This window comes from Branchiostoma belcheri, unplaced genomic scaffold (assembly GCF_001625305.1).
Source record: "Branchiostoma belcheri isolate BF01 breed outbred unplaced genomic scaffold, Haploidv18h27 scaffold146, whole genome shotgun sequence".
Classification (NCBI taxonomy): Eukaryota; Metazoa; Chordata; class Leptocardii; order Amphioxiformes; family Branchiostomatidae; genus Branchiostoma; species Branchiostoma belcheri.
The window spans coordinates 307,509-333,128 of NW_017802891.1; the positions used below are offsets into that span (position 1 = coordinate 307,509).

The window sequence follows — 25,620 nt, forward strand, 5'->3', positions numbered from 1 at the left end:
GTAGCTATTGCATTTTGCTTTTCAAACACAAAATGGAGGTCATTTCCTGCAACTTCAGTTATACATATACTGTACAATTGCAGACTTATGAGGCAGGAGAAATGTTCAAGATCTGTACTTAATTCTATAATATCCTCTTCATGGTTGAAAAGTTTGTATTAGCACACTTAATTTTGAAAAAAAATTGGGCATAGGTTCCCCGGATGACCCCTAACCGGGGGCCATCGGTGCTTCCACAAGTTCAACAAGTGAAAAATACATGATACGAACTGTACATGTATTTACTACCTGGAACTTGGAGCAAGTAATACAAACTTGTTACTGATATAATATTAAAAACTGAGCCAAACTTATTAAGCTAGTAACCCAATCATATTTCCTTAAACCAAACAAAATCACATATTGACACAACTGAACAAATAAAAATGTGATTATATCTATAAACTCCTACTCTTAAACAATTTTTGAGGGACACCGGGATCTAATATCTCTCCCAATGTATCAATTTATCAAATAATCAAGTCCTTCACAGCATCCAACCGCACATTTATAGAAACAACAATATTATATTCTGATACTAGAAACCAATAAATTCGCAAATTTTCACAGTTATGTTTGAAAATTAACCTTCTAAAAATATGAGTGAATTTTTATTTCTGTTGTGGCTGACAAAAGAAATATTTTTCACACTTTTGAGGTATCGTTTGATGATGATGATGATGAGGTATCGTTTTAGCACATTGTAATATCTTGTACGTTTGGATGCTATCTTCACCTCCACTGTTGTTTTGTTGTCAGCCATTTTTCTCAGACTTTCAAATGGACTTTTCAGCAGTTTTTTTCGGACAAATTTCAACCGTTTGAAACATTTTATGGCCTCAAAAACAAATATAACGAGAAAATCAGGTTATAGTTGTTATTTTCATGCGTACCATTTCTTCTGGGGATGGATTATTTCTCCGTCGAGCCGCCGAAAACTAGCGTAGCATGCGCAACCATGCGGTCAGCAGGATTTTTATTTTGTATTATCGGCGCACTTTGACGTGTAAACAGAGACAGTCGGAGTTGTTTACATGAAAATTGTGTTGTGAAACGCCAGCGGGGTGTCTGATTTTCTACCAATGACAACGTTTTCTTTGTGGCGTCATGGCGAGATCGACCGTTCATCGACAATTCACAAGATTGTGCCGACAAATTATGGAATGAATAGCGATTAGCGGCTCGATCAACGCCGCGCGCCTGATAAACGCATGAAGGGCAGACATTCTGATGTTATTTTTCTATTGTCCCAAAAGTGTCCCAAAATGATTTTTCAGGTGCCCCGGCCTAAATTTTAGTGGTCAGTGGCCATCGGGACACCGTTAGTTTCGAGCCTTGGTTGGATGGTACATGATAGTTCAGGGTGGGGGGTGGTCTTTCAGCACCAAGGAAAGGGATGGTACATGATAGTTCAGGGTGGGGATGGTCTTTCAGCACCAAGGAAAGGGATGGTACATGATAGTTTAGGGTGGGGATTGTCTTTCAGCACCAAGGAAAGGGATGGTACATGATAGTTCAGGGTGGGGAAGGTCTTTCAGCACCAAGGAAAGGGATGGTACATGATAGTTCAGGGTGGGGAAGGTCTTTCAGCACCAAGGAAAGGGATGGTACATGATAGTTCAGAGTGGGGATGGTCTTTCAGCACCAAGGAAAGGGATGGTACATGATAGTTCAGGGTGGGGAAGGTCTTTCAGCACCAAGGAAAGGGATGGTACATGATAGTTCAGGGTGGGGATGGTCTTTCAGCACCACGGAAAGGGATGGTACGTGATAGTTCAGGGTGGGGATGGTCTTTCAGCTCCAAGAAAAGGGATGGTACATGATAGTTCAGGGTGGGGATGGTCTTTCAGCACCAAGGAAAGGGGTGGTACATGATAGTTCAGGGTGGGGATGGTCTTTCAGCACCATGGAAAGGGATGGTACATGATAGTTCAGGTGGGGGATGGTCTTTCAGCACCAAGGAAAGGGGTGGTACATGATAGTTCAGGTGGGGGATGGTCTTTCAGCACCAAACTGTATTTAAGAGTTTGTACTTACTGGCCCCACTGTTGGTCTTGTTGGTAGATGTTGATGTGACCAGAGTAGCTGTAGGCAGGAACACCGGTGTGGCTGCCCCGCTGGTCTGTGTCAGGTAGATGGTGGTGGGTGTGCCAGACGTAGATAACCTTTCTGTACTGTTGCCATTCACATTTCCCTGCTGGAGGAATAAAAAATTCAACAGCATTACAACAACTTGAACTTGAACAATACATCAGGGCCCATCACCCTTCACTGAACCACGACGGGGGCCGACATCGTCTACCTTTGACCCAGTGTTGATGTCACACTTCAAAGAAGCCACGTGACAAGCCTCACTGGGTCAATCTACTGAGGAAGACCAGAGTGACTGGTCGAAAGCTCTAGGTAAGGGAAATTTTTGTGTTGGACCAAAAGTTTTAACTTTTAACTGTTAATATCAAAATATTTTTGTAGTATGTGCCAAGAATGGTAAGATTGTGATCATTTATTAAATCAGAGAAAAATCATACAGGAATATCTGAGAACAAAGAAATTAGTGTAAGAAACAGGAAGAGCGAGTAGAAGCAGATAAAAACCCACTGGTCCCGGGCCGGGGTTCGAACCCACGACCAGACCCGGGCACCAGTCCACACACCGACACTCTAGCCACTCGGCTAAAAGGTCTAGACCCTTCGGCCGGGTCAGTTGGTAGCGCCTATAAACCCCCCATTGTTACATTAGATTGGTATGACTTATTGAGTGATTGACATGTTATTCTGCCATTCTTACCCTGAGTAGGTTCAGCATCTCATCATCTCCTTTGTCCATGGTGATGTCAAATGCCGTCTTCTCAAACTGAAAAAATCACAACAAAATCAGTCCCAAGGCTGCAATTCACCAGTTTCCCATCCCCAGAAAGCATTGCAAAACGGGGGTCTAAACCTCATTTGCATAGGACAGGAAGGCATTGGAATGATCCTGGTGACGTTAAACAGCTTGCTTTTCACTGTGTTTTGAGGTGTTGGGGCAATCATGCTCAACAATAGCTATGCGTCAAATCTGACAACACATAGAGAAGTTTTTGTGCTCTTTTCAACATGGAACATGTGGTTTGTAACGTTACAGCATCAGTATAGCGTTACCACTATAACGTTACAAACCACATATTCAAAAAAATTCATTCTCTATTTCTTGTCAGATTCAACCCATAGTAATTTAATTAACATTAAGCATAAAATTCCCCAACACCTCAAAACACAGTGAAAAGCAAGCTGTTTAACGTCACCAGGATCATTCCGATGCCTTCCTGTCCTATGCAAATGAGGTTTAGACCCGTTTTCGCAATGCTTTCTGGGATGGGAAACTGGTGAATGGAGACAAAATGGAGTGATTCTCAATTGAAAACTTTTTTGAAAGGTTTCTGAACAGTTTCAAGTACATGTAGGATCCATAATCATGATTATCATAGTTCTTCAATCTAAGTGGTGCAAGTAAAATTTGTCTGGTACAGGTAATTTTGAATTTAGAAAAAAGTATTTTGAGCCCTGGTTAGCGCTGTGTACCTAAACCCACATTTAGGTTCAGGTCCGGATTCAAGTCCAGAGGTTAAGGTTCAGTTCCGGACTCGTGAGTCCAGACCTAAACCCATGGCATATACAAAATTGCATGTTGGTAACATTGCAATGTTGTATTGCCAAAACTGTGGCCGACACTTGATGATGCCCGATGGCAATGTTATCTTCATTTTGCAGCAAAGATATTGAAATTTATGAAAGGTTTTAGGTGGCTCAAATTTGGAAAGAAAAGGGGTATGTGACTTTTTTTGTAATAAGTCCGGAATTGGTTCTTGACTTGTAGTTTTTTTGGACTTGGACCTAAACATTTCTACAAATCCGGAACCGGTTCAGCAAACCTGTACACAGTACTAGCCCTGGTACATGTATAAGGCCACAGCAATTAAGTTTTATGGATGACATCAGCGCACACATTAATTTTCGCCTGATTTTGGAAAAAACAAACAAGAAATTTTGTTACCTTCTAAGGCCACACCAATTTAATTTGTTGGTTCTCGGATTTTTTCAGAAAAAATATGAAGCGACAGGGCGAAAAAAAATAAAAATAAAAACAGGTCTAGGCATCCTATTATAGGCTTAAATGCTACAAAATGAGCCATGAAGTCAACACAAAAGGCTGGGTTAAAATTTAAACATTGAATTTTGAACTTTTAATCAAACCACTGCAATGATAGATGGAATAAACTGTAACAACTAGGAAGCAAAGGACTTTCCTCAACTGTTGGGGGGCAAAACATGAGCATTTTTCAGTTGATTCAGGACCAGAATCAAATTCTTTTATTTTTGCAAATCAGAAAAAAACGAAGAGGCGAATCCGAGAACCAACAAATTAAATTGGTGTGGCCTAACAGTAGACAACATGCCAAAAAATAATGGGCAAAGATGTCTGTTGCCATGCCGGAAGGTGGATGGCAGATAGCTATGAAGAGAGGAGACAAGAAAAGGCTCTGATTTAATGTTTTGTTTCTTACTTTGATGCACTGATATGTGATGATGGCTGTGTATATGTGATGTTCCCACTGAATCAAAACCATTTGCACAATGATTGAGTCAAAATTTTAAAATGTACGAACCTTGTTTTTTTTGGCCCATCTTGTTATTTTTCACCCTCTCGCATTAGATTTGGAGTCTGCGGAGGATGTCATCCATAAGATTTACTTGCTGTGGCCTTATATGATACTGCCTCACCTTACTCTCTACATACAGCTCAGCTCCGTTCCTCATCAGGCACTTGGCGATGTCTTTATGTCCTGCCTCTACAGCCCAGTGGAGGGGGGTCATCCTCAGCTACATGTACAGAATGTACCATCAGCTTCACATTCAACTTAAACTAACATATCATTCTTGAACCTAGTATGATAGTATATTCTGCACAATTTTCTCATGTTCAATACAATGAAAAAAGATGATTGTGGGTAAATGAAAGAGGCAAGAGTTCATATACACCAATTCAAAAGTTTGGCAATTATCTACCCATTACTATTGTGACACTATAACGATACAAATATTACTGGAAAATAATTTTCTGAGTTATATCTGTTCCCTGTTTGCCTACCATGTCTTTGGCGTTTACATCAGCTCCATTTTTGATGAGCATCTCCACAATGTCCAGATGTCCCTCCTGTGCTGCCATGTGCAGGGGAGTCCTGTCTACCTTAGTCCTAAACACAACAGGGATACAGCAAGACTTCAAAAGTACAGCACTTATAGTACTAGCAGCTGCAGCTGCAGCCCGTACGAAAAGACTGAAAAAACTCTTTCTTACACAAGGCCATTTGCCTGTACAGCAAGTCTTTGCAGTAAGACTCTAAGGACTCTCTGGTCTTTACTTTAGTGCCCATGTGAGGCTTTTTGTAATGTTTTTGTTCGTGTGTTTGTATATGTATTGTAATGTTGATTTGTATTTGCCAGGCTAGTAACTGTAAAAAAAAATCAGTGTTATTCAGCATGTTTTTGTATAGGCTGCGAGGCTGTTTTTATGAATAAACTGTTGTCAAAACTGTTATTAAAAGGCTGGACTTCCAAGATGCAACTATCCAAATACATGCCTTGGGAAAGGCACTTTACAGGACTTTCCTCACTTCGCTCAGGTGAAAATGAGTATTGTATTGTCCTGTGTGTTGGTGGCGGCATTAATATAAGTTGAATTGTGAATTACATGTTGGAATATTTAAAAAAAAACCGGGTACAACAGGGCTTGAAATTCATTTCTGGAAATAGGTGAACTATTCTGGAACACAGATTGGCAGTAACACTTAGTAAGGCCATGTTGATTTGATTATATGGATGACATCCGCGCGCGCATGAATTTTCGCCCGTTTCCAAAAAAAAAAAGTTTTCAACCATACTGTAAATCGTGCAAAAACAGTTGCTAAACGAGCAAAAATATACCATAAGCTGCAAGGAAAACTTTTAGAAATGATACCAATGTCGTAGAATGCCAAAATCAAAGGAAAAAAGACAAAAATGTAAAGAAATGAATTCGAAGAGTTGTAGATTATTCGCCATAACATATTCTGTGCCATTTGTTCAACCTTCATGACCACGTAGACTTCATAGTGAAAGCAACTTTTTTTTTTTGCAAAACTTTTTTTTTATTCGCACGCGCGCATCAGTTTTGGGGTTTCCTGAGGATGTCATCCATATAATCAAATCAACATGGCCTAAGTGCCTAAGACAGACACAGAAGTGACCAGTACTACATGTTACAGTATGATGACTGACCTTGCATCCCGACTGACCCCTGCCCTCAGTAACACCTCTGCAGTGGACGTGTGACCGTGCTGGGCTGCGAAGTGGAGTGGGGAGGTTCCCAGCTGTATGTATGGATAACAGAATATCACCTTTTCTATTCATATACACACACACGTATACACACAATCTATAGATAGCAGGTGCAAATTTTGAGCCATCTCACTACATGATCTCAGTCTAGGGTTCAGTAATAAGCTAAAACATGAATATTAGGCTTCCATCCTTTATTTGCCCTTTCCTTCAACACTGTGCAGGCTTTTTCAAAGCACCTGTTTCAATGTGATCAACAAATTTACATGGCTGTTAATTGTAGTAAGTACATGCAAATACAGGTGCAATACGTAGGCAAAGCAAAGACTACAATTTTTCTTTTTTCCTTCTTTCTTTCTTTCTTTCTTTTCTCTTTCTTTCTTTCTCTCCCTCTCTTTCTTTCTTTCTTTCATTTCGTTCTTTTATGACCTTACATTTGTTGCATATTGCCTGCCCCCCTTCAGCTAAGTATGAGAGTCTTGTTTATGTACATGTAAGTACATAGTAACTGATTCCAAGTCTTTAGTTCTCACCCAGTCTGTAGTAAAGGGTGCCCCGTTGGACATGAGCATCCTGACTTCTTCATCCAGACCCTTCCTGGCAGCATCCAGCAGTCTCTTCCCCAGGTCCACCAGTGTGAGCGCTGCAGCCTGCCCCGGGGTGGGGTTAACGTTAGCCGCAAGAGACATCCTGTGGTACAGTCAGGATCAATCAATCAATCAACTAATCAACCAATCAATCAATCAATCAGTGTGAGCGCTGCAGCCTGCCCCGGGGTGGGGTTCACGTTAGCTGCCAGAGACATCCTGTCAATCAATAAATCAACCAATCAATCAATCAGTGTGAGCGCTGCAGCCTGCCCAGGGGTGGGGTTCACGTTAGCAGCCAGAGACATCCTGTCAATCAATCAATCAATCAATCAGTGTGAGTGCTGCAGCCTGCCCAGGGGTAGGGTTCACGTTAGCAGCCAGAGACATCCTGTGGTGCAGTCAGGATCAATCAATCAATCAATCAACTAATCAACCAATCAATCAATCAATCAGTGTGAGCGCTGCAGCCTGCCCAGGGGTGGGGTTCACGTTAGCAGCCAGAGACATCCTGTCAATCAATCAATCAATCAATCAATCAATCAATCAGTGTGAGCGCTGCAGCCTGCCCAGGGGTGGGGTTCACGTTAGCAGCCAGAGACATCCTGTCAATCAATCAATCAATCAATCAATCAGTGTGAGTGCTGCAGCCTGCCCCGGGGTGGGGTTCACGTTAGCAGCCAGAGACATCCTGTGGTGCAGTCAGGATCAATCAATCATTCAACTAATCAATCAATCAGTGTGAGCGCTGCAGCCTGCCCCGGGGTGGGGTTCACGTTGGCAGCCAGAGACATCCTGTCAATCAATCAATCAATCAATCAATCAATCAATCAATCAGTGTGAGAGCTGCAGCCTGCCCCGGGGTGGGGTTCACATTAGCTGCCAGAGACATCCTGTCAATCAATCAATCAATCAATCAATCAATCAATCAATCAGTGTGAGCGCTGCAGCCTGCCCCGGGATTGGGTTCATGTTAGCCGCCAGAGACATCCTGTCAATCAATCAATCAATCAATCAGTGTGAGTGCTGCAGCCTGCCCCGGGGGACGACATCGTTTACCAGATACCTTTGAGTTTGACCCAAGTTGTTGTCATAACACTTCAGAGAAGCCAATATTTCTCATTGGGTCTGGGGTCAGTCTACTGAGGAAGGCCAGTGACTGGTCGAAAGCTCTAGGTGAGAGAATTTACAATTAACGTGTTGGAACAAAAGTTTTAACTTGAAAACAAATTCAGAATTACTTAAATACAATAAGACCACACCAATTGGATCACTTGGTTGTTGGATTTGCTTGCTTCATTTTTTTTCTGATGTACAAATGTAAAAAAAAAAAAAAATTCTGAACAGCAAAATGAATCAAAGGAACACAAGAACACATGTCGATGTATAGTGAAAAAGACAACTTTATTGTTGTAGTTGTTTGGCAGTTTCTTGTAAATATGCCTAAGCATTACTTGTGTCGGTACTGTCTTACATATGTATTACACAAAACGACTTGCTATACATCATACGTTTTGGAACTGTAATAATGTTGTTCAAAGTGACCATGACAGTACTTGGTAGCAGCAAGTCGCTCTATTTATCTATCTATATGCACATCATGTAGTGATGCATACCTTAACCCAATTTTAGGTTCAGGTCCGGATTCAAGTCCAGAGGTTTAGGTTCTGGTCCGGACTTGTAACCTAAACCCATGGCATATACAAAATTGCATGTTGGCAACCTTGCAATGTTATCATGGGTGAAACTTTGGCAACATAACTTGAGGATTCCCGATGGCAATGTTTTCTTCATTTTGCAGCAAAGATTTTGGAATCTACGGAAGGTTTTAGGTGGTTTAAAAAGTGAAAAAGGGGTATGTGAATTTGGTCTTTTATGGTAATAAGTCCGGACTCGGTTCTTGACTTTTAGGTTTTTTTGGACTTGAACCTAAACATTCTTACAAGTCCGGATCCAAGTCCAGTGAACCGGTATGCATCACTATGCACATGTATATAATATATACATGCATAATACATAGATTAATTTAAGAGAGATACAAAGACAGGACATTTTTGCACTTGTAACTTTCCTCACTTTCAGGACATTAAATGGTTGCTTGCATGTTTGAGGACAGCCACGTGCACCACATCTCGAGCATAATAAACTTAAAGTATCTACCAATGCAGTCCATCAAAACTATTAGGGGATCCTCCCGATGTGAGTGGTTCAAATCTTTGGCTGCAAATATGGGGGTACGTATTGAGATTATCCATAGCTATAAAAATGACCGATTGTTATACCTCCTTGCAATTCAGCGCTTGGCTGCAAAGAGAAAGTACCCTACGGTCCAGAATAACCGTGCAAGAATGCTTATAAGTTATACTAATACACAGGGTTACATGTAGGTACAGGTTTGGACAAATAACATGTTCCTCTGAACTTCTTCAATAACTTCAGAAATATTAATATCTAATTGGCAGTTAAGGGTTTAAGTTTTGTTTGAGCCTGGTGCCTCTTGTTCCGTGGTTGGTGTCCCGGGATGAGCTCTCTCTAGTTTGGGGGCTCTAGTTTTCCACCGTCCAGCTCAACTGGCAGCCCAACTTGCAAATATTATGCCTGTGATAGAGTTATGTATATGCCCGGGGAGTTGAAAATTCTAAATCAGCTCGTTGTGCAAAACCTACCAGCGGGGAACCTAGCCAAGTCGGATGAGGAAGAGCTCCTGCAGTCCTCAAAAGAACCCGCCCTAACCGTGATGGACTGAAAAATGTGCCTCGAAAAATTATGCATGAAAATGTCATTTATGAGGGTTTGAATCAGATTTCAAAAAAAATTCATGCCTCCAAAAGGCTACCCTGCTAGGGTTGGTTACCAACTTTCTGCAGCTGATGACCCATGTACATTGTATGTCTTTAAGGTCTAGAAAGGCAGCCTATATCTACTTAGCCAGACCGGACAGCTGTAAACCCATGGCCTGGGTTTTCCGTAAACCCACTGTAGACATCGCCACTGTCACAAATATCACCTCACGCCCTCATCTCTGCGATTTCAGCAACGTTTTGCAAAAGACTGGCCTAGAAGTATCGTTTCTATCCACCCCGATACTCTGTAAACAGATTAAATATAACGCCCCCCAGTTATAAGGCGTAACTCGACGTTCTCGTGACGTTTTTTTGCTGGAAATTCCCGGTAAAGATGGACGAGAAAATGTCCCAAAAGCGGAAATCGAGCCCTGAGGAAAGGGCACATCCGGCTGGAAGCTTGACCTGGAAAAAGATCGTTGAAACAAACCAAAAGTATTTTCTACACGGCTAAAAATTTTACTCGATATTTTTACACGTACCTTTTCCTGTTTAGAGTCAGTAAAAGTTGAGTTTGGTGGCAGGATTGGTGAGTTTTTCTCGGTACAAGGAGAAATATTTTGCAGGCGGCCGGAAGTCTGTTTGTTATTTCCGGAAGCACATGGCGTGGGCAGGCGCCTCTTCACATTCGTCTGGCGGAAGGTCAAGAAGAAAGAAAGAAAGCAGGATTAAAAATAAAACAAAAATAACTTACCTTCAGAACGTTGTAGATTTCTATGAGTATATGTCCTTAAAACTTTATATAAATTTGTATGAAATAGTGATAATTTTTGTAAAATATGAAAAAGAAGGAGAAGGCTATTTTCTGACGCGGAGGGACACATGTTGGAGAGAGGTTTCTAAACAGGCTGTGGTGACGTAGGAATACGTCAAAAAATTATTCAACAAATATAATTTCTATTTTTAACCTCAGGGTATTTAATATGGTATTTCTTAAATTTTAGCTGCATTTATCTTCATATTCTGAAATAAAAGTGTATTTTTGTTGAGCAGCGCTGAAGATGCTGACGTCATGAAATCAACAAGATGGCTGCGCGATATGCGGAAGTAACATAACCTAACTTTTATTTACGAGTTTCCGTGTCGTTTGTTTCCAAACAGTTTGGTGACTACATTGCCGTGGTGTACAACACTTTCTGGTAAGTTATTTTTTCCATCCTGAAGTCACCCGTTTTCTTTGGGTTTCACCTAGGGACAAAAATCTACAAGCTGATATGATATCTCTAGTCTAACTCTAAGCAGATGTTCGGACTGGCGACTGTAAGGTTTTCTGGCAGACCAAGGATGTTTATTATAAATTATCTCCTTTGACAGACACTGACACCCCAACATAATTTGTACTTGCTATGGGCTTCCTTGGAAATCATACCTTGTGGGTCGTAGAAACTTCCCATATGTACTAGTACCCAGGATCGATAAGAAGAATTCCATAAGTTAGTGTAATTATAATTTTGTATAAAGGTTTCTACTTGATTCTGCTAATAATGCCCAAATTTGCATAGATTATATCAGTGAATGATCTTCAGGTTGTTCTGATGGGTTTCTAGACGTTTCACCGCCAGACGAGTTTGCAGCCAGACGATTTGCACGGGTTGTTTATCATTCGCTGTCAACATGTTTTGTCACGTTTCTAGACAGCAAAAATCAAGACTGTAAACTTTAATAGTATTTGATAATGTGATGAAATTATTTTGTATACTTTTTAGGTAATATTCCAGCCAATGTCACAAACAACAAGTATGTTACGTATGTTAGAAAACAGTTTTAACAAGTAAAATCTGAGATTTTATACCTCCGGCCTTTTTATTGTATATTTTTATATAGGGTTTTAAACAAAGAATTTACGGAGACCGGACACCCCTCTGTGTGAGGGGTCATATACGTGGACCAGACCGAGAATAGCTTAAACACGCCAAAGGTCAACGGTTGCGACCACTTTCACGCTCAAAGGGATGTTTTGGGGCCACCAAAAGGCACCATTTTCACGCCTGAAAACACATATACAATAAAAACAAAAGAACGTGCATCATCTGCAGCCCAATAGCAAAACATATACCGAGTCTCAAAAGAATCCGTCCACCCAAATGCGAGAAACAGCTGCGAACATGAAAATCTAAATCTCTCACAAAACCCTTCCGCGGAAGGATGTCTCCTTCCCCGGAGGTAAAAAGTCATGTCAAGATGTGGGAATCAAAGAGGTTTAAGTGTATCGTGGAGACTATATATAACTTCTTTGCATAAATACAACAGTCCTTAAAAGTTATCTTGGCAACAGACAGTGATTGTAGCAGCCTTAAATGGCTTGTGCACGGTGCGCGCAAATCGTTCAGGAAGTGACCGCGAATTGTCTACATTGTAATTGCGAACCTGTCTGGCGGCAAAACGTCTAGATACCATTCTGATGCTGTGTCTGTTCTGTTGTAGATCTGCACCATGCCGGCTGTGAGTAAGAAGAACCTGTACCTGTCCACGTCTGTCGGCGGGCTCAACAAGCTGGCAGAGGTCAAGTTTGAACGGGGAATCAGCTTGAAAAGGTGACATCATCATGGGGGCTGTTGTGTCCCAAACCGTGCCTGGGCGGGCACAGAACGGGACACAGCCTGACTGTCCAGAACCGTGCCCGAAAGTGCTGTCAATCATAGTGACTGGCGGTACTAGGCACGGATTGGGACAAGGCCACTGCGTGTCAAGAACTGTGCTCAGTCCCCAGGCACGGTTTGGAACACGCACCGAGTGTCCCAGACCGTGCCCGGGCATGGTTTGGGACAAGGCCATCACGTGTCCAGAACTGTGCGCTACCTGAGACACGGATCCTGACAAACACTTTGTTTATCTAGAAATTGATTCAAGTGCTCTAGTCTGTTGTGGACACACATTGGTACTATCCAGATCCATGCGTGGGCTTCGTGAATGAAGCACAGTGTGGCCAGATCAAAATTTTGATATAAAGAAAAGTAAAGACAGCTTGTCATTTGTTTGAGTCATCTGTCAGGTGAGTTTCCTGTAGTTTGGTTTGATTTGATATTGACTTAGTTTCTCTCCCTCCCAGTTACTGTAACTCTGCCAACAAACTTTACAAGGCAGCCCTGGAGCACAGTCTGCTGGGGGATGAGGAGAAGGCCTACGTTCTCTACATGAAGTACTTCAACCTGTACGGACATATCAGGAAGTCACGGGACTTCAAAAAGGAAGAGGTCAGAACTTGTTAGATATAATTTCAACATCAGAGTAATCTGTGAATGGTTTTATCAGGTTGATAAGGTCATTAAATAAAAAGACCAAGTGTTTTATTCACAGCTGACATTTTGGTGACTGTCTGTCACCCTCCTCAGTGCAGTTCTGACTGGTTCACATTGCACTGCAGCACAGGTGTCGCTGTTATACTTATAGAATGTAGATGTGTTCCCAAATGTATTTATTATTTACATGAAAAAGTAAGTGAGTGATGAAAAATTATACACAGTTACAGAGAATGGTATCTACAGTTTGAAACAAGAGTCACCAATTGTAATCTCCAAGCAGATCATACGGTGGCAAGGCAGTATCCATTGGCCAGAGGAGTGTCCATTAGCCACCGAAGATCTGCCTGCACTCGCACAGGGAGGAGCACTTCCTTTCAAAAATGGTGTTGCTGCCCCTCCTTGTGCCCCTATTAACAGCAATTGAAAAACTGGCCACGCTAAGGTTTTTACAAGCCGTTTATAGCTTGAATCTGGGACAAATTCAGTCACCCGCGCACATCTCAGTGGGAGTTCCCCCCCTAACTGAATCAGATACAATTCTGTATGCTGGCACTGTGATGCTTTCTGAAACATGGAAATGGATACTTATGGTTAAAATTTAAAACTCCATGCCAGACATTACAAAACACAAGGTGAACCTTCTCCTCCGGATCCATTGTTTAAACTGCCCAATACATGTATAACAGTTGGTGTTGTGACCCATAGACAGACTTCCTGTAACGGTCAACCATGCAGCCCCACAAGGAGGACAATAGCCTTGCCCGGTGGTTAGGGCAATAAACTACTTGGCAAACACATTCTGAGTAGGCAACAACTAGGTGTTAATAGCCTTTGACGTTTCGACTGCAGGCAGATCTTCGGTGGCTAATGGACACTCCTCTGGCCAATGGATACTGCCTTGCCACCGTATGATCTGCTTGGAGATTAACCAATTGGTCTTATTTCAGACCATGTTCAATGGTTTGCTCAGCCTGTATGTACTTCTTTTGATAATTTCACTAATCTCCAAGCAGATGTTGATGGCATCCGTGGTCTGACTATCGTCATCTCCAAGCAGATGTAGGGTGGCATTTATTGCCTGACTGTATATGGAATCATCTTCAAGCAGATGTACAATGGCATATCTAAAAAGTTATCTCCAAGCAGGTACAGAGTAGCATTAAGACATTGTAACATATGACAATGATAGCGTCTCGAAAGGACAGCTTTTTTTGAAAATCACTTGTTCTCTTTCTTTCCCCAGTCCTATTATGCCAAGTTGATGGGGTCCTCCAATGCTAAGAAGGCAATAGAAGAAGCTGAAAAACTGTCCAAGAGCCTGAATGACAGGTTGGTTTTTTATTATAATGTTCGTAGAGAACTATGTATGCATTGGATAATGTAGTGAACTAGTATTGTGTGTAAACAAGGTCTTGATTATGACTTCCAACTTCAGAGTTTGGCTGGGGGCTAGACCCGTACAGGCAACAAACTGGGTGTAATTGTAACCATTTATAAAGCCATAGGCCAAAAGACAACAATTATTTGTCGATGGTTTAAAGTGTTAGGACTGTCCTTTGCAAATTATATAATCAGCTGTCTAACCTTCGCGAAAGAAAAAAAGCTTTGTTTTTGCTAAGTTTCTTGTTCTTCTTCTGCTCCAAACAAATAAAGTCAATAACCTGACCAGATGTCTGTCACCATGATAACTGGTGCTGTAGCAGATGCCCGACGGTCTTGAGTTACATTATGTAGCAAGACAGAGTCTGCGTTGCTACTTATCAATATATATATTGTATGAGTTTAGTAAAACATTGCAGTACTCTCATGTCCCTAATAAACATACCCCCCGGAATAAACATACCCCCCGGACAAATCTTCAAAGTCTAATAAACATACCCTCCGGAATAAACGTACCCCCCGGAAAAAGACCAAATTGACAGGTGAACTGTGTGTCCATGATACTAAAATGTGCTCTTTATTTCAATACCAATATATGGGCAAATCTTTCACTGTTACATTTAATTAGTGAGTATATATCACTTTAATTAATGAGTATATATATATTGTACTTGTTTTGGGGAAATACAAAATCCGTAGGAGAAGCTATTGCATTTTACACTTCTGAAATGCACTTTGCTAAGCCTTCTCCTGCAACTTGAGTTGAAAATCTGACTAACTTAAGAGATAGAAAATCAAGCCCAATTAAGTACAAATACAATGTATAGGGGTTTAATGAGTATATGTACAACAAAATCCATTTCAACATAATAATTATTTGGTATGGTACATTGTCTAGTCTGGTCAAAGTCTGGATTCTGAAGAAAAACTTCAGAATCTGAAGAAAAAAACTTTTGAAGAAAAAAAATATTATTCAGCATAAAATTTTGATTGGTTTCCATCTCATTGTTTTTTTAAAAATCGATAATGTGATTGTATCAATTTTAAACGCCCTAAAATTAGCTAAATCGGCGCTTTACGGTGATTGCGCAATATGGGTGCCCTATGACCTTTGACTTTTTACGGGTCATGCTGCTCAGGCGCTAGGCGCCCTCCCCACGTCGGCCGTCCGTCTTGTGGGCAAATTTCTACTTTTTTAGGGGTTTCGGGACCTAAAACTTAACACCAGAGGGAAAATAAACCACATACGTTTTTTTCATGGTAAATATCGCTAAAATGGACCAGGCATTTTTCTGCCGCGTTGCCGATTTTGACAAGGACTTGCGGCCGCCTACGTCGATTAGCTACTCGCCTTCCCCTTCGGTTTTGTGGGCAAATTTTTGCTTTTTCAGACGTTTTGGGACTTAAAAATGGACAGCAGGTGAAAAATAAATAATATACATTATATTCATGGGAAATGCCGCTTTCATGGACCAAATATTTATCTGTGACGTGTTGCCGAATTTTGCGGCCGCCGGCCACTTGCTGATGGTGCGGTACGTATGGACAATTTTTTTCAAAAAAATTAATAAACGTACCGTCCCTAATAAGAGTGTACCGGGTGGACGTTCGGGCCGAAAAAAATAAACGTACCGGTACGTTTAATCGGGACATCAGAGTAGTTTATCAGGCTAGGCCATGTGAAGATAAACATTATGTATTTTGCTTTTTAAATGTTACATTTCTAGTTTTTTCATTCTTTTCTGTTGCACATGTAGGTATGACCTGAAAGCAGATGCAGAGAAGGCCCAGAAAGTTGCAGAAGAATTAGAAGTGCTGAGAGACAGTTCTGGCAAGGATGATAAAGTCACCCTCTCTCCCAGTGATGATGTTGGTAGTTTCTACCCCTACGTACCTGTGGACAAACTGTCATCATCAGGGGTGTACAGTCTTCTAAAGGTGAGGACAGAACAAGAACTGTTGGCAGATACATTTGGGATCTTAGCTTTGATCATATTAACTTTCGCAGAAGGAGAAAATAATTGTTTTCGCTCAGTTTCTTTTTCTTCTGTTCCAAACAAAGTCAATGACCTGAACCAGATGTCTGTCACCATGGTAACTGGGGCTGTAGCAGACACCCTGTGGTGTTGGGTTACATTATGTAGTAGAAGAGAGTTGGAGAGCCTGCTCACCATACCTACATATGATTGTATTTGACTTTGAGTAAGAATGAACAGTACAGTAGATTGTTAGGCTAGACCAGGTGAAGGAAAACGTTATGCATTATGCTTTGCAAATGTTCTAGTCATAATTGTTATTTCAGCTCATTGAAAAAGTACAAAATGCATACATTATGCAGTATGAAAGGCCAACATTTGTTTGAGTAATACAAATACAGCATATTTCACTCCATCTCCCTCCCCATGCAAAAATGGATTGTTTCAAACTCACCCATGTTCAAAAGTGGAACAAATATTCAAACCTTGTGTTCTGTTGACAGGTAGGAGAGAAGACAACTCCTCTGTCACCTGAGAAGTCAGATGAGCCAGATGACATCACTAAGGCTCTAAAGCAGAGTGTTTCAGGTACTTTATTTTTCTTGCCCTTTGTTAATCAATGGTAGGTATCACTAATTTCTTTAGCTTTTGCTACGTGTATATGTACTCTGGTACCATTAATGACCTGGACCAGACATCTGTCACCATGGTAACTGGTGCTGAAAAGGACCATGGTTAACTGGAAAGGAACATCAGCTTTTAATGTGTGTTTCTATTGGAAATAACTTAAAGATGAAAATGTTTCTTTTTCTCCAGTAATAAAAGATTGCAAGCCAGGGTTGATCTCAGCAGACCAGCTGTACAACATGATACAGGATAAAGACACGTCCTTCCTGCTCATGGATGTACGGCCAAAGGACCAGTATGACTCTTCTCACTTCAAACATGACAACAGCATCAACATTCCAGCAGACATCATCAAACCTGGGTAATGTGGACAGATCTGGTTTTAACCATGTTTTATTCATGAGAAGTTGAACTCTTATCTTGAAAGTTCATCTGTGTTGGTACAAGTCATTATGAAGCAAGTTTAAACTGTAATTTTCAACACAAGAAAAATATGGACTCACCCAAATTTTTGCCTGTACAACTCCAGTCACGGAATCGGTGGATTGTTCATTCCTTGACAAAGACTGGAGTTGTACAGTCAAAAATTTGGGTGAGTCCAATTTGTAGTGTTGGAAATTACAGTTTAAACTTGCTTCATGAGAAGTTAAAATCCTCCTGCAAGCTGCTGTTTATTGTGGTCATGATGGAAGAGGTACATGTATGCGTTAGATGAATTATATCAACAAGTCAGTTAGATAAAGTTTACATTAGGCAATGTCCACTAAAACACACATTTTTAAATTTTACACATACATAGTACAAAAAAGCATACAAGAGTGAGAAATACTTTTTTGCAGTGTTCTATGATAGAGCTGAATGTCAAGTGAACCAAGGACTACCAACAACCACTGTCAACCCTATGATTTGCCTCTCAAAGTGTGCGAAATTGCATTTTTAGAGGCTTGAAAATACAGAATTTGTCCCTGGACTCCTCTAGATTGCTAGCTCTGCTCATGAACCAGGGCTGTCGGAGATTTCAAGCTGGCTAGAGCCCTGCCATGTAAGGGATAGAATCTGACATTATTACTGAACCCCTGTACACAGCACCACAGTTAGCGTACTGGAAAAGAGTCTACCTGAGGATACCAGGAGACAGTGGGACAGGCGGGGACAGGTGGACCACATCATCCTGGTAGACTGGGAGGGGACGACTGAACACCCTGCTGTTGGATCTACTCTGCAGAGCCTGAAGGATGCTATGTTTAAGGTACAATATCTTCCAGATGACTTCAGAATCTGATTTCTAGCCTTACAACAGTGTTTGATATGTACTCATGCCCGTAGCCACACACACACACACACACAAACACACACACAAGGCTCAAAGGTCCACTTTTTGGTCCACTTTTTGTCCAAAGGTCCAAGATTGTTCTTTAAAAGATGGACTTATTTGTGTCACCAGCGAGGCTAGAATCGTATGAAAACTGCTCACTTTGTCATTGAAAAAAGTTATCTCTGATTTTTTTACTTTGAAATCCTCTAAAAGGCGAAGGAAATTTCATTTCAGAAGGTTCATTTTTCTAAATATCCTTCAGCGCTCGCCTCGCACCTACAGCGCTCACTGGTCCCCTCAAGCAGTGGGAAACCCCCCCCATTCAAAATCCTGGCTACGGGCATGTAACTGTCCTATAACAGAACTGTTCTACAGTAATTAGGATCCAAACTGTATGTAGAACACAAACTGGTAACTTTGTTAGCTTAGACCTGAGGATAATTGATGAGGATAATTACTTCATCTCAGTATGTGTGCGTGTTTGTCTTTGTGTGTGTGTCCTTGTGTCTCTGTGTTTGTATGTGTGTGTACAGGGCTGGAAGTACTGGATTGTGCACCTTAGTGCACCCACATTTGGAGCTGTGCACCCAATTTTTTATGTGGGTGCACCAGTACTCAAATAGTTTCGTTGGTTTAACGTATGTAAAGATGTCAAAATGATAATTGGTATTCATGTCATGTAGTAGCTTTCTAATAGAAATGAAACAATTTAGTTTTTGCTCACATTCTACTTATTTTATCATAATAGATGCACCTAAAATATTTTTTGTGCACCCAATTTTTTAGGTGCACCTAACGCGTTAGACATAATTTCTGACGATTTTCTAACGAGTTTCTGACGAAAATCTAACGATTTTCTGACGAAAATCTAACCATATTCTAACGAAAATCTAACTCAGTAACGGGGTACCCGGTTAACTATAACGCGAATGGTACTGTATTCCCAAAAATGACTTTTGAGCCCTGGTGTATGTGTATGAGTTTGTATGACTGTGTGCATGTGTGCATGTTTGTGTGTGTAACTATGTAATAATAATTGTTTGTATATCTGTGTGTCTGTTGTATGTTTGTCTGTGTGTGTATTTGTACATTTGTATGCTGTGTTTGTATGTCTAATGTGTCTGTTGTATATTTAAATATGTGCACATGTGTGTACAGTGTACATTGTATGTGAGTGTGTGTTTCTGTGTACTGTACATTTGTACATTGTAGCTTTTCAGTGCTCAGTCCTCCCTTGTCCATTTGTTTGATCTATGAGACTATAATATTATAGTAATATAAAATGTACCTTATAATTTGTATTTTGTTCTTTCCCAGTGGGATTCAGTGACCATAATAAAGAGTGAGCCCCTGGTACTGGAGGGAGGGTTTGACAACTGGCTGTTCACCTACCCCATGTACACCACTAACCCCAGCTTCCAACGTCCTCCAGCATACAGGCAACAAGAACAACAGGACATCATGTCATGTAAGCACAATGTTAGTTTTATGTAAGGCCACACCAATTGCAATTTCTTGTTTAACGGATTTTTCTAGAAAAATAATTGAGCGGGCGGGTGGGCGGGAAAAAAAAAAAAACAGGCCTATATGCATCCTATTATGGCCCAAAATGGTACGATAGGAGCCATGAAGTCAACACACCAGGCTGGCTCAAAATTTAAACAATGAATTTTGAACTTTTAATGATACCACTGCATTGAAAGATGGAACATCTATAACAACTAAGAAGAAAAGGACTGTTTTCAACTGTCAGGGCAAAATATGAGCATTTTGCAATTGATTCTGAATTTTTTTGTTTTTGCAAATCAGAAAAAAAATGAAGCGGGCGAATCCGTTAACTAAGAAATTAAATTGGTGTGGCCTAAGGCCTCACCAATTAATTTTTATGGATGCCATCAGCGTGCATTAATTTTTGTCTGATTTTGGGGAAAAAAACAAGAAATTTTGGTGGCTGCTGATTGGTCAACATGCCAAAAATGGGCAAAGATGTCTGTTGCCATCGGAACGTGGATGACAGATAAATATAAAGAGAGGAGACAAGACAATGCTCTGATTTATTATTTGTCTTTTGCTTTGATGCAGCATAGAAAAAAAAAGTATTTCATTCCTTTTATATGTGTTTATATGTTCCCACTGAATCAAAACTATTATAATATGTACAATCATGATTTTTAAAAAAAAAAGGTATTTTTCAGTGACAAATGGATGTTGTAATAGTAAGTTTGGCAGTATATTATTTCTTGTTTAATGTTAAATATGGTGTCAACATTTGAAAATGTAGGAATCTTATTTTTTCACCCGCTCGCATTAGATTTGTGAAGAATGTCATCCATAAAATTTTTTATTTGCTGTGGCCTTATTTAAAGGAGCAAAGAATAAGTTGAAGTTGAGTGTAGACCATCATTGTACATTATTGTGTATATTATATGTGACATAAGTGCAGTTGCCTTCAAATATTTGTCTTATACTTTAAAATGCCTATTTCCTGTTGGACAGTGAACTTTGAGTACCCAACACTTGATGATGAGGTTGAAGAAGAGCCAGAAAAGCTGGAACAGAAGAAAGATGAGAGGTCTTCTCCGGATGGTCAGGTTCAGCCTGTTCCTGTCTCAACAGCCAATCAGAGCGGTCCTACTGTAGGGCTGGTCAGTGCCACAGCCTCACAGGAGACTAAGGACATTTTGAAGCCATCTCCACCAATGGTTAGAAACTTTCAACCTCACTCACCTACATACACTCTTTCATGATGGTTATAGGCCTCACCAACTTAATTTTATGGATGACATCGCAAGCACATTGATTTTCACCTGTTCTCAAAAAAAAAATGTCCTCTGTGGCTCTGGCCTGGGTAGTCCATGTAGTTAGTAACAATACGGAGCCGGTGGTAACTCTGGAGGATGGCACCCAGGCTACTGAAGCTCCACGACTCAAGAACTCAGTGTACTACATACATACAGTGTCGATTTACAACTTCCGCAAAAGGCCAGTATGTGCCGGCTTGTCGCATACGTCGCTATGTACTGCCACAAATTCAGAATACCAGCTTTGCATTCCTGTGGTTTCGTAGCATTTTTATTTTTGGTCAGAATTTTTTTTATTTGCCCGCGCACACTAGTTTGGGGGTTTTCAGAGGATGTCATCCATAAAATTAGGTCGGTGTGGCCATAAGTTTAAAGGCACCCAAACAGATTTCAGAGCAGTGAAACTAATACAGTCAAAGGCAATTTTGTATCCCATAGCATATACCAACATGTGTTTTAAAAATGAATTGTGATGTTGCTGACAGAAAACTGTTGCACGTTTCGTATTGAAGGCTGGTTCTAGCTATTTATTGGTGGTACCAAAAAATAAAGGACTCCTCACATAGCTTGTTTTGGGGCTATTTCAAATGCCTCAAGTATGAAATGATCATGAATCTGTGGTAAGAAATGGCAGTAAATCACTAAAATGTTTTACTTATTATAATATTATTGCTGAAACTGCATTTGGGCCTTTAAGTGATATCAATCAGAGCAAAGGTTTTTCACTCGGGTAACTCATGTTTATCACACATTTTCATTCATGTGACACCAGTCCTGTAACTCATGTTTATCACGCTTGTAACATAATGTTTATCACACCTGTGTCACACATTTTTCACACCTGTCACTAATGAGTGAGTGAGTGAGTGAGTGAGTGAGTGAGTGAGTGAGTGTGAGTGAGTGAGTGAGTGAGTGAGTGTGAGTGAGTGAGTGTGAGTGAGTGAGATAGTGAGTCAGTCAGTGAGTGAGTGAGTGAGTGAGTGTGAGTGAGTGAGATAGTGAGTCAGTCAGTGAGTGAGTGAGTGTGAGTGAGATAGTGAGTCAGTGAGTGAGTGTGAGTGAGTGAGATAGTGAGTCAGTCAGTGAGTGAGTGTGAGTGAGTGTGAGTGAGATAGTGAGTGAGTGAGTGAGTGAGTGAGTGAGTGAGTGTAAAAGGGACTAACTAAAGTATACATCTTTGTTTTCAGGTCAACAGAGCGACTAAACCAGTAGTAAAAGTCCCCCCCTCCTCACCAACCCCACAGACACCCCCGTCCATGGTGAATGGAACAGCTGCTGCTGAAGACTCAGTTGTCCAGGCCAACAAACCTTCACAGGTACAACCAAATTTTACTTGGGGCAACCTATTTTTGAACCTAGGTAGGCCAGTGTGCTACCTGAATTTTAAGAATGCCCCCCCCCCTCCAAAAAAAGAATCATGCCCACTTGGCTTGCACCACTGTATCCGGCAGATGCTTTTTAATTTTAGGTATTAATGCATGGCTATTAGTAGTATCAGTTAACAAAAGGCTGTTAGAAATATTGTCAAAGTCTTCTTTATGTAACATTACTTACAGTAATTTGAGGAAAGTAGTAACTTATAAGTAGGGCAATCTAAAATTCTGATGGGCAACCTGATTTTTTACAGTGGGCAACCTGGCTCAAAAAAGTATTAATGTACAGGTACATGGAACTTTGTAAAAAAAAGAAAATAACTTGTTTGGAAAGAAACATAAAGCTTGTTTAATTGCATTTGTCTGTTTTAGGAACTACAAAATATCTAAAGTTTAACCGACACTGTTAACTGTTAACTGTTCCGAATTGTTTATGTTATTGTTGTGAGGGCTAGCCCTTTATAATATTCTCTGGCTAGTTGGGCAGTCCTGTCTGTATATATCTGTAACAGTTTAATATACAGTTTAATAAATCAAATCAAATCAAATCAAATCAATAAATTTACTACAAAATAGTAGCACTGTCAGTTGATTTACCATTGATGAAAATTTTTTTATTTCTTTTGAAAATCTGTTTTATTGTATATTGTATATTAATTGACCAGTAATGTTATTGTACAGTACATTTACTGTTGAATAACCATTTATATCCACTGTTACTCCACCTCCAGCCTGGAACAACTCAGACATCCTTTCCACAAGTAGACAGAAGTACTAAGCCGAAGATACCTTTGGACAAAACATCCGAGTCAGATAAAACATCAGGGCCTTCAGAAGCTGAGCTCAGGATCTCAGAGTTAGCCAAGATGGGCCTGGAGAAACTGGAAGCAGAGAAGAGGAAAATAGAAGAGGAGAAGCAGAGAATTGAGGAGGAGAAGAGAAAACTGGAAGCAGAAAGACTGCAGCACATCAGAGATGTAAGAATCAGGCCAACCAACTTCTCTTACTCTTCTCTTTTCAGCAGAATTGAAATGTGGTATAGAAATACTTCTCTGCAGTGTTCTGCAATATTGCAGAATGTCAGAATTTTGTTCTGCCATTCGTAAATACTTGCTGCAAATACACAGTCACGTAAGAGTCCAGATCTAAACCCATGGCACAAACAAAATTGCATGTTGACAGATATTTTACGTTACATGCAATTTGAAAAATACAGACTGCTAATGGTGAAAAACTTAAACTTTTCTCCAACTCAAAATTTGACTCACCACAAATTTTCGACCGAATTACTCAGTCTTCCTCAGCTATCTGACCCAAATGCTGTGGACACGTGATTTTTCCCACGTGTGACGTCAGCAAAGGGTCAAAGGTTGCCTGAAGTCGATATTGCCCCCCGTCCCGGTTGAGCGATGGTTGAAGTGCCCTGATGTAATCAGGCGATATCGACTTCAGACAACCTTTGACCCTTTGCTGACGTCACACGTGGGAAAAATCACGTGTCCACAGCATTTGGGTCAGATAGCTGAGGAAGACTGAGTGATTCAGTCGAAAATTTCTGGTGAGTCAAATTTTGAGTTGGAGAAAAGTTTAAGTTTTTCAGTATGGTAATGTAATTTACCAACTCAGATGAACTTTCATGCAGACTGCTAATGGGTATTTCTAACACTGCAATGTGTTATTGTTGAGTCATTTGGGAGCATTTAACACTCTATAGTTTACCAGGGGTATTTGAACCTCCACCATAATCCAATATGGTGATTGATAATTTACAGGTCACTTAAATTGTATGCTGCCCTGTGTCTTTGTTTTATGTTTTTTCATTTGATTTTGATTGACAGATTCAGAATCAACAATATGGTGATTGATAATTTACAGGTCACTTAAATTGTATGCTGCCCTGTGTCTTTGTTTTATGTTTTTTCATTTGATTTTGATTGACAGATTCAGAATCAACAGAGTATAGACTTAGTATCATAAATTGATTTTAAATGACAAAAAAGGGCATATTCAGGTCTCAGGGCTGGAAATACTGGGTGCATGTGCACCTTAATTAGTGCACCCAAATTTGGAGTTGAGCACCCAGTTTTTTTCTGTGGGTGCACCAGTGCACCCAAATATTTTTTGTAGGTTTACGTATGTCAAGATGTTAAATGTAGAGTTTCTGTTACAGTTACTGTAGTACCTGTCTAGTATTCAGCATATTCTTAACATCTATTGTGTAAGTGTATCTAGTAAAATATTAAGTAAAATCCTTCTTGTAGTACTTTTTGTTAGAAACGAAACATTTGAGTTTAGTTGGCATTCTACTTATTCATCTCATATGGTGCACCCACAGAAAATTTTGTGCACCCAATTTTTTAGCTTGGATGCTCAAAAATTCCCAAAAATGAATTTCGAGCCCTGGGTATACACAATGTACATTATAGATGTCTGTGCTTGGATCAACAATTGTTTTGGAATTCACTCCAACCTTTTCAATCAGATGCAGGAAAAGGAAGAAGAGAAGAAGCTGGAACTAGAGAAAATAGAAGAAGAAAAGAGAGTGAGAGACAGACAGCTGGAGAAGCTGAGAAGACAGAAACAGGAGAAGATCAAACAAGAGAAAGAGGCACAGGAGAAAAGAGAGGAAGAACTGGAGAAGAAACGGCAAGAACAAGAGAGGGCTAGACAGGTTAGAGAGTTATTTGGACATCATACATTTAGGCCACTCCAATTTGATTTGTTGGTTCTCGGATTCGCCTCTTCATTTTTTTTCTGATTTGCAAAAAATAAAAAAAAATAAAAAAAGATTTTGGTTCTGAATCATCTAAAAAATGCTCATATTTTGCCCCCAACAGTTGAGGAAAGTCGTTTTCTGCCTAGTTGTTGCAGTTTTTCCATCAATGCAGTGGTTTAATTAAAAGTTCAAAATTCATTGTTTTGTTAGTAGCATTTGGGACATAATAGTAGCATTACTACTATTCATAAATCAGTCTAATGTACACATACATTACCCATCTGAACTAATTTCTGTTCTTCTCTCTTGTTTAGGCCACACCAATAATTTGTTGGTTCTCGGATTTTTTCAGAAAAAATATGAAG

At 40.3% G+C, this 25,620-nt stretch overlaps 2 protein-coding genes across 5 annotated transcripts in view; one reads left to right on the forward strand and one right to left on the reverse strand.

The window, feature by feature from the left end:
- The window catches only part of LOC109465034 (GA-binding protein subunit beta-1-like), a 15,778-nt gene extending 5,326 nt beyond the window's left edge, over positions 1-10,452 (reverse strand). The window contains exons 1-8 of one of the 4 annotated variants that reach the window (XM_019762165.1): positions 10,308-10,447; positions 7,634-7,673; positions 6,929-7,045; positions 6,336-6,427; positions 5,167-5,272; positions 4,800-4,898; positions 2,827-2,892; positions 2,077-2,236 (exon numbers count right to left, since the gene is read on the reverse strand). In XM_019762165.1, coding sequence (XP_019617724.1) covers positions 2,077-2,236; positions 2,827-2,892; positions 4,800-4,898; positions 5,167-5,272; positions 6,336-6,427; positions 6,929-7,045; positions 7,634-7,672 — 679 coding nt within the window. In that variant the 5' untranslated portion in view covers position 7,673; positions 10,308-10,447. Of the gene's footprint in view, positions 1-2,076; positions 2,237-2,826; positions 2,893-4,799; positions 4,899-5,166; positions 5,273-6,335; positions 6,428-6,928; positions 7,086-7,633; positions 7,674-10,307 lie in introns of all 4 variants that reach the window. The other 3 variants (XM_019762166.1, XM_019762164.1, XM_019762167.1) reach the window with 3 other exon arrangements.
- Positions 10,453-10,815: 363 nt separating this feature from the next.
- Positions 10,816-25,620, forward strand: part of LOC109465022 (ubiquitin carboxyl-terminal hydrolase 8-like) — a 28,003-nt gene continuing 13,198 nt past the window's right edge. Inside the window, exons 1-13 of the mRNA XM_019762145.1 lie at positions 10,816-10,964; positions 12,250-12,359; positions 12,875-13,019; positions 14,311-14,396; positions 16,205-16,385; positions 16,927-17,011; positions 17,240-17,411; positions 18,137-18,299; positions 19,683-19,833; positions 20,862-21,067; positions 22,354-22,482; positions 23,271-23,516; positions 25,022-25,210. Of these exons, the coding sequence (XP_019617704.1) occupies positions 12,259-12,359; positions 12,875-13,019; positions 14,311-14,396; positions 16,205-16,385; positions 16,927-17,011; positions 17,240-17,411; positions 18,137-18,299; positions 19,683-19,833; positions 20,862-21,067; positions 22,354-22,482; positions 23,271-23,516; positions 25,022-25,210 (1,854 nt within the window). The 5' untranslated portion in view covers positions 10,816-10,964; positions 12,250-12,258. The remainder of the gene's footprint in view (positions 10,965-12,249; positions 12,360-12,874; positions 13,020-14,310; positions 14,397-16,204; positions 16,386-16,926; positions 17,012-17,239; positions 17,412-18,136; positions 18,300-19,682; positions 19,834-20,861; positions 21,068-22,353; positions 22,483-23,270; positions 23,517-25,021; positions 25,211-25,620) is intronic.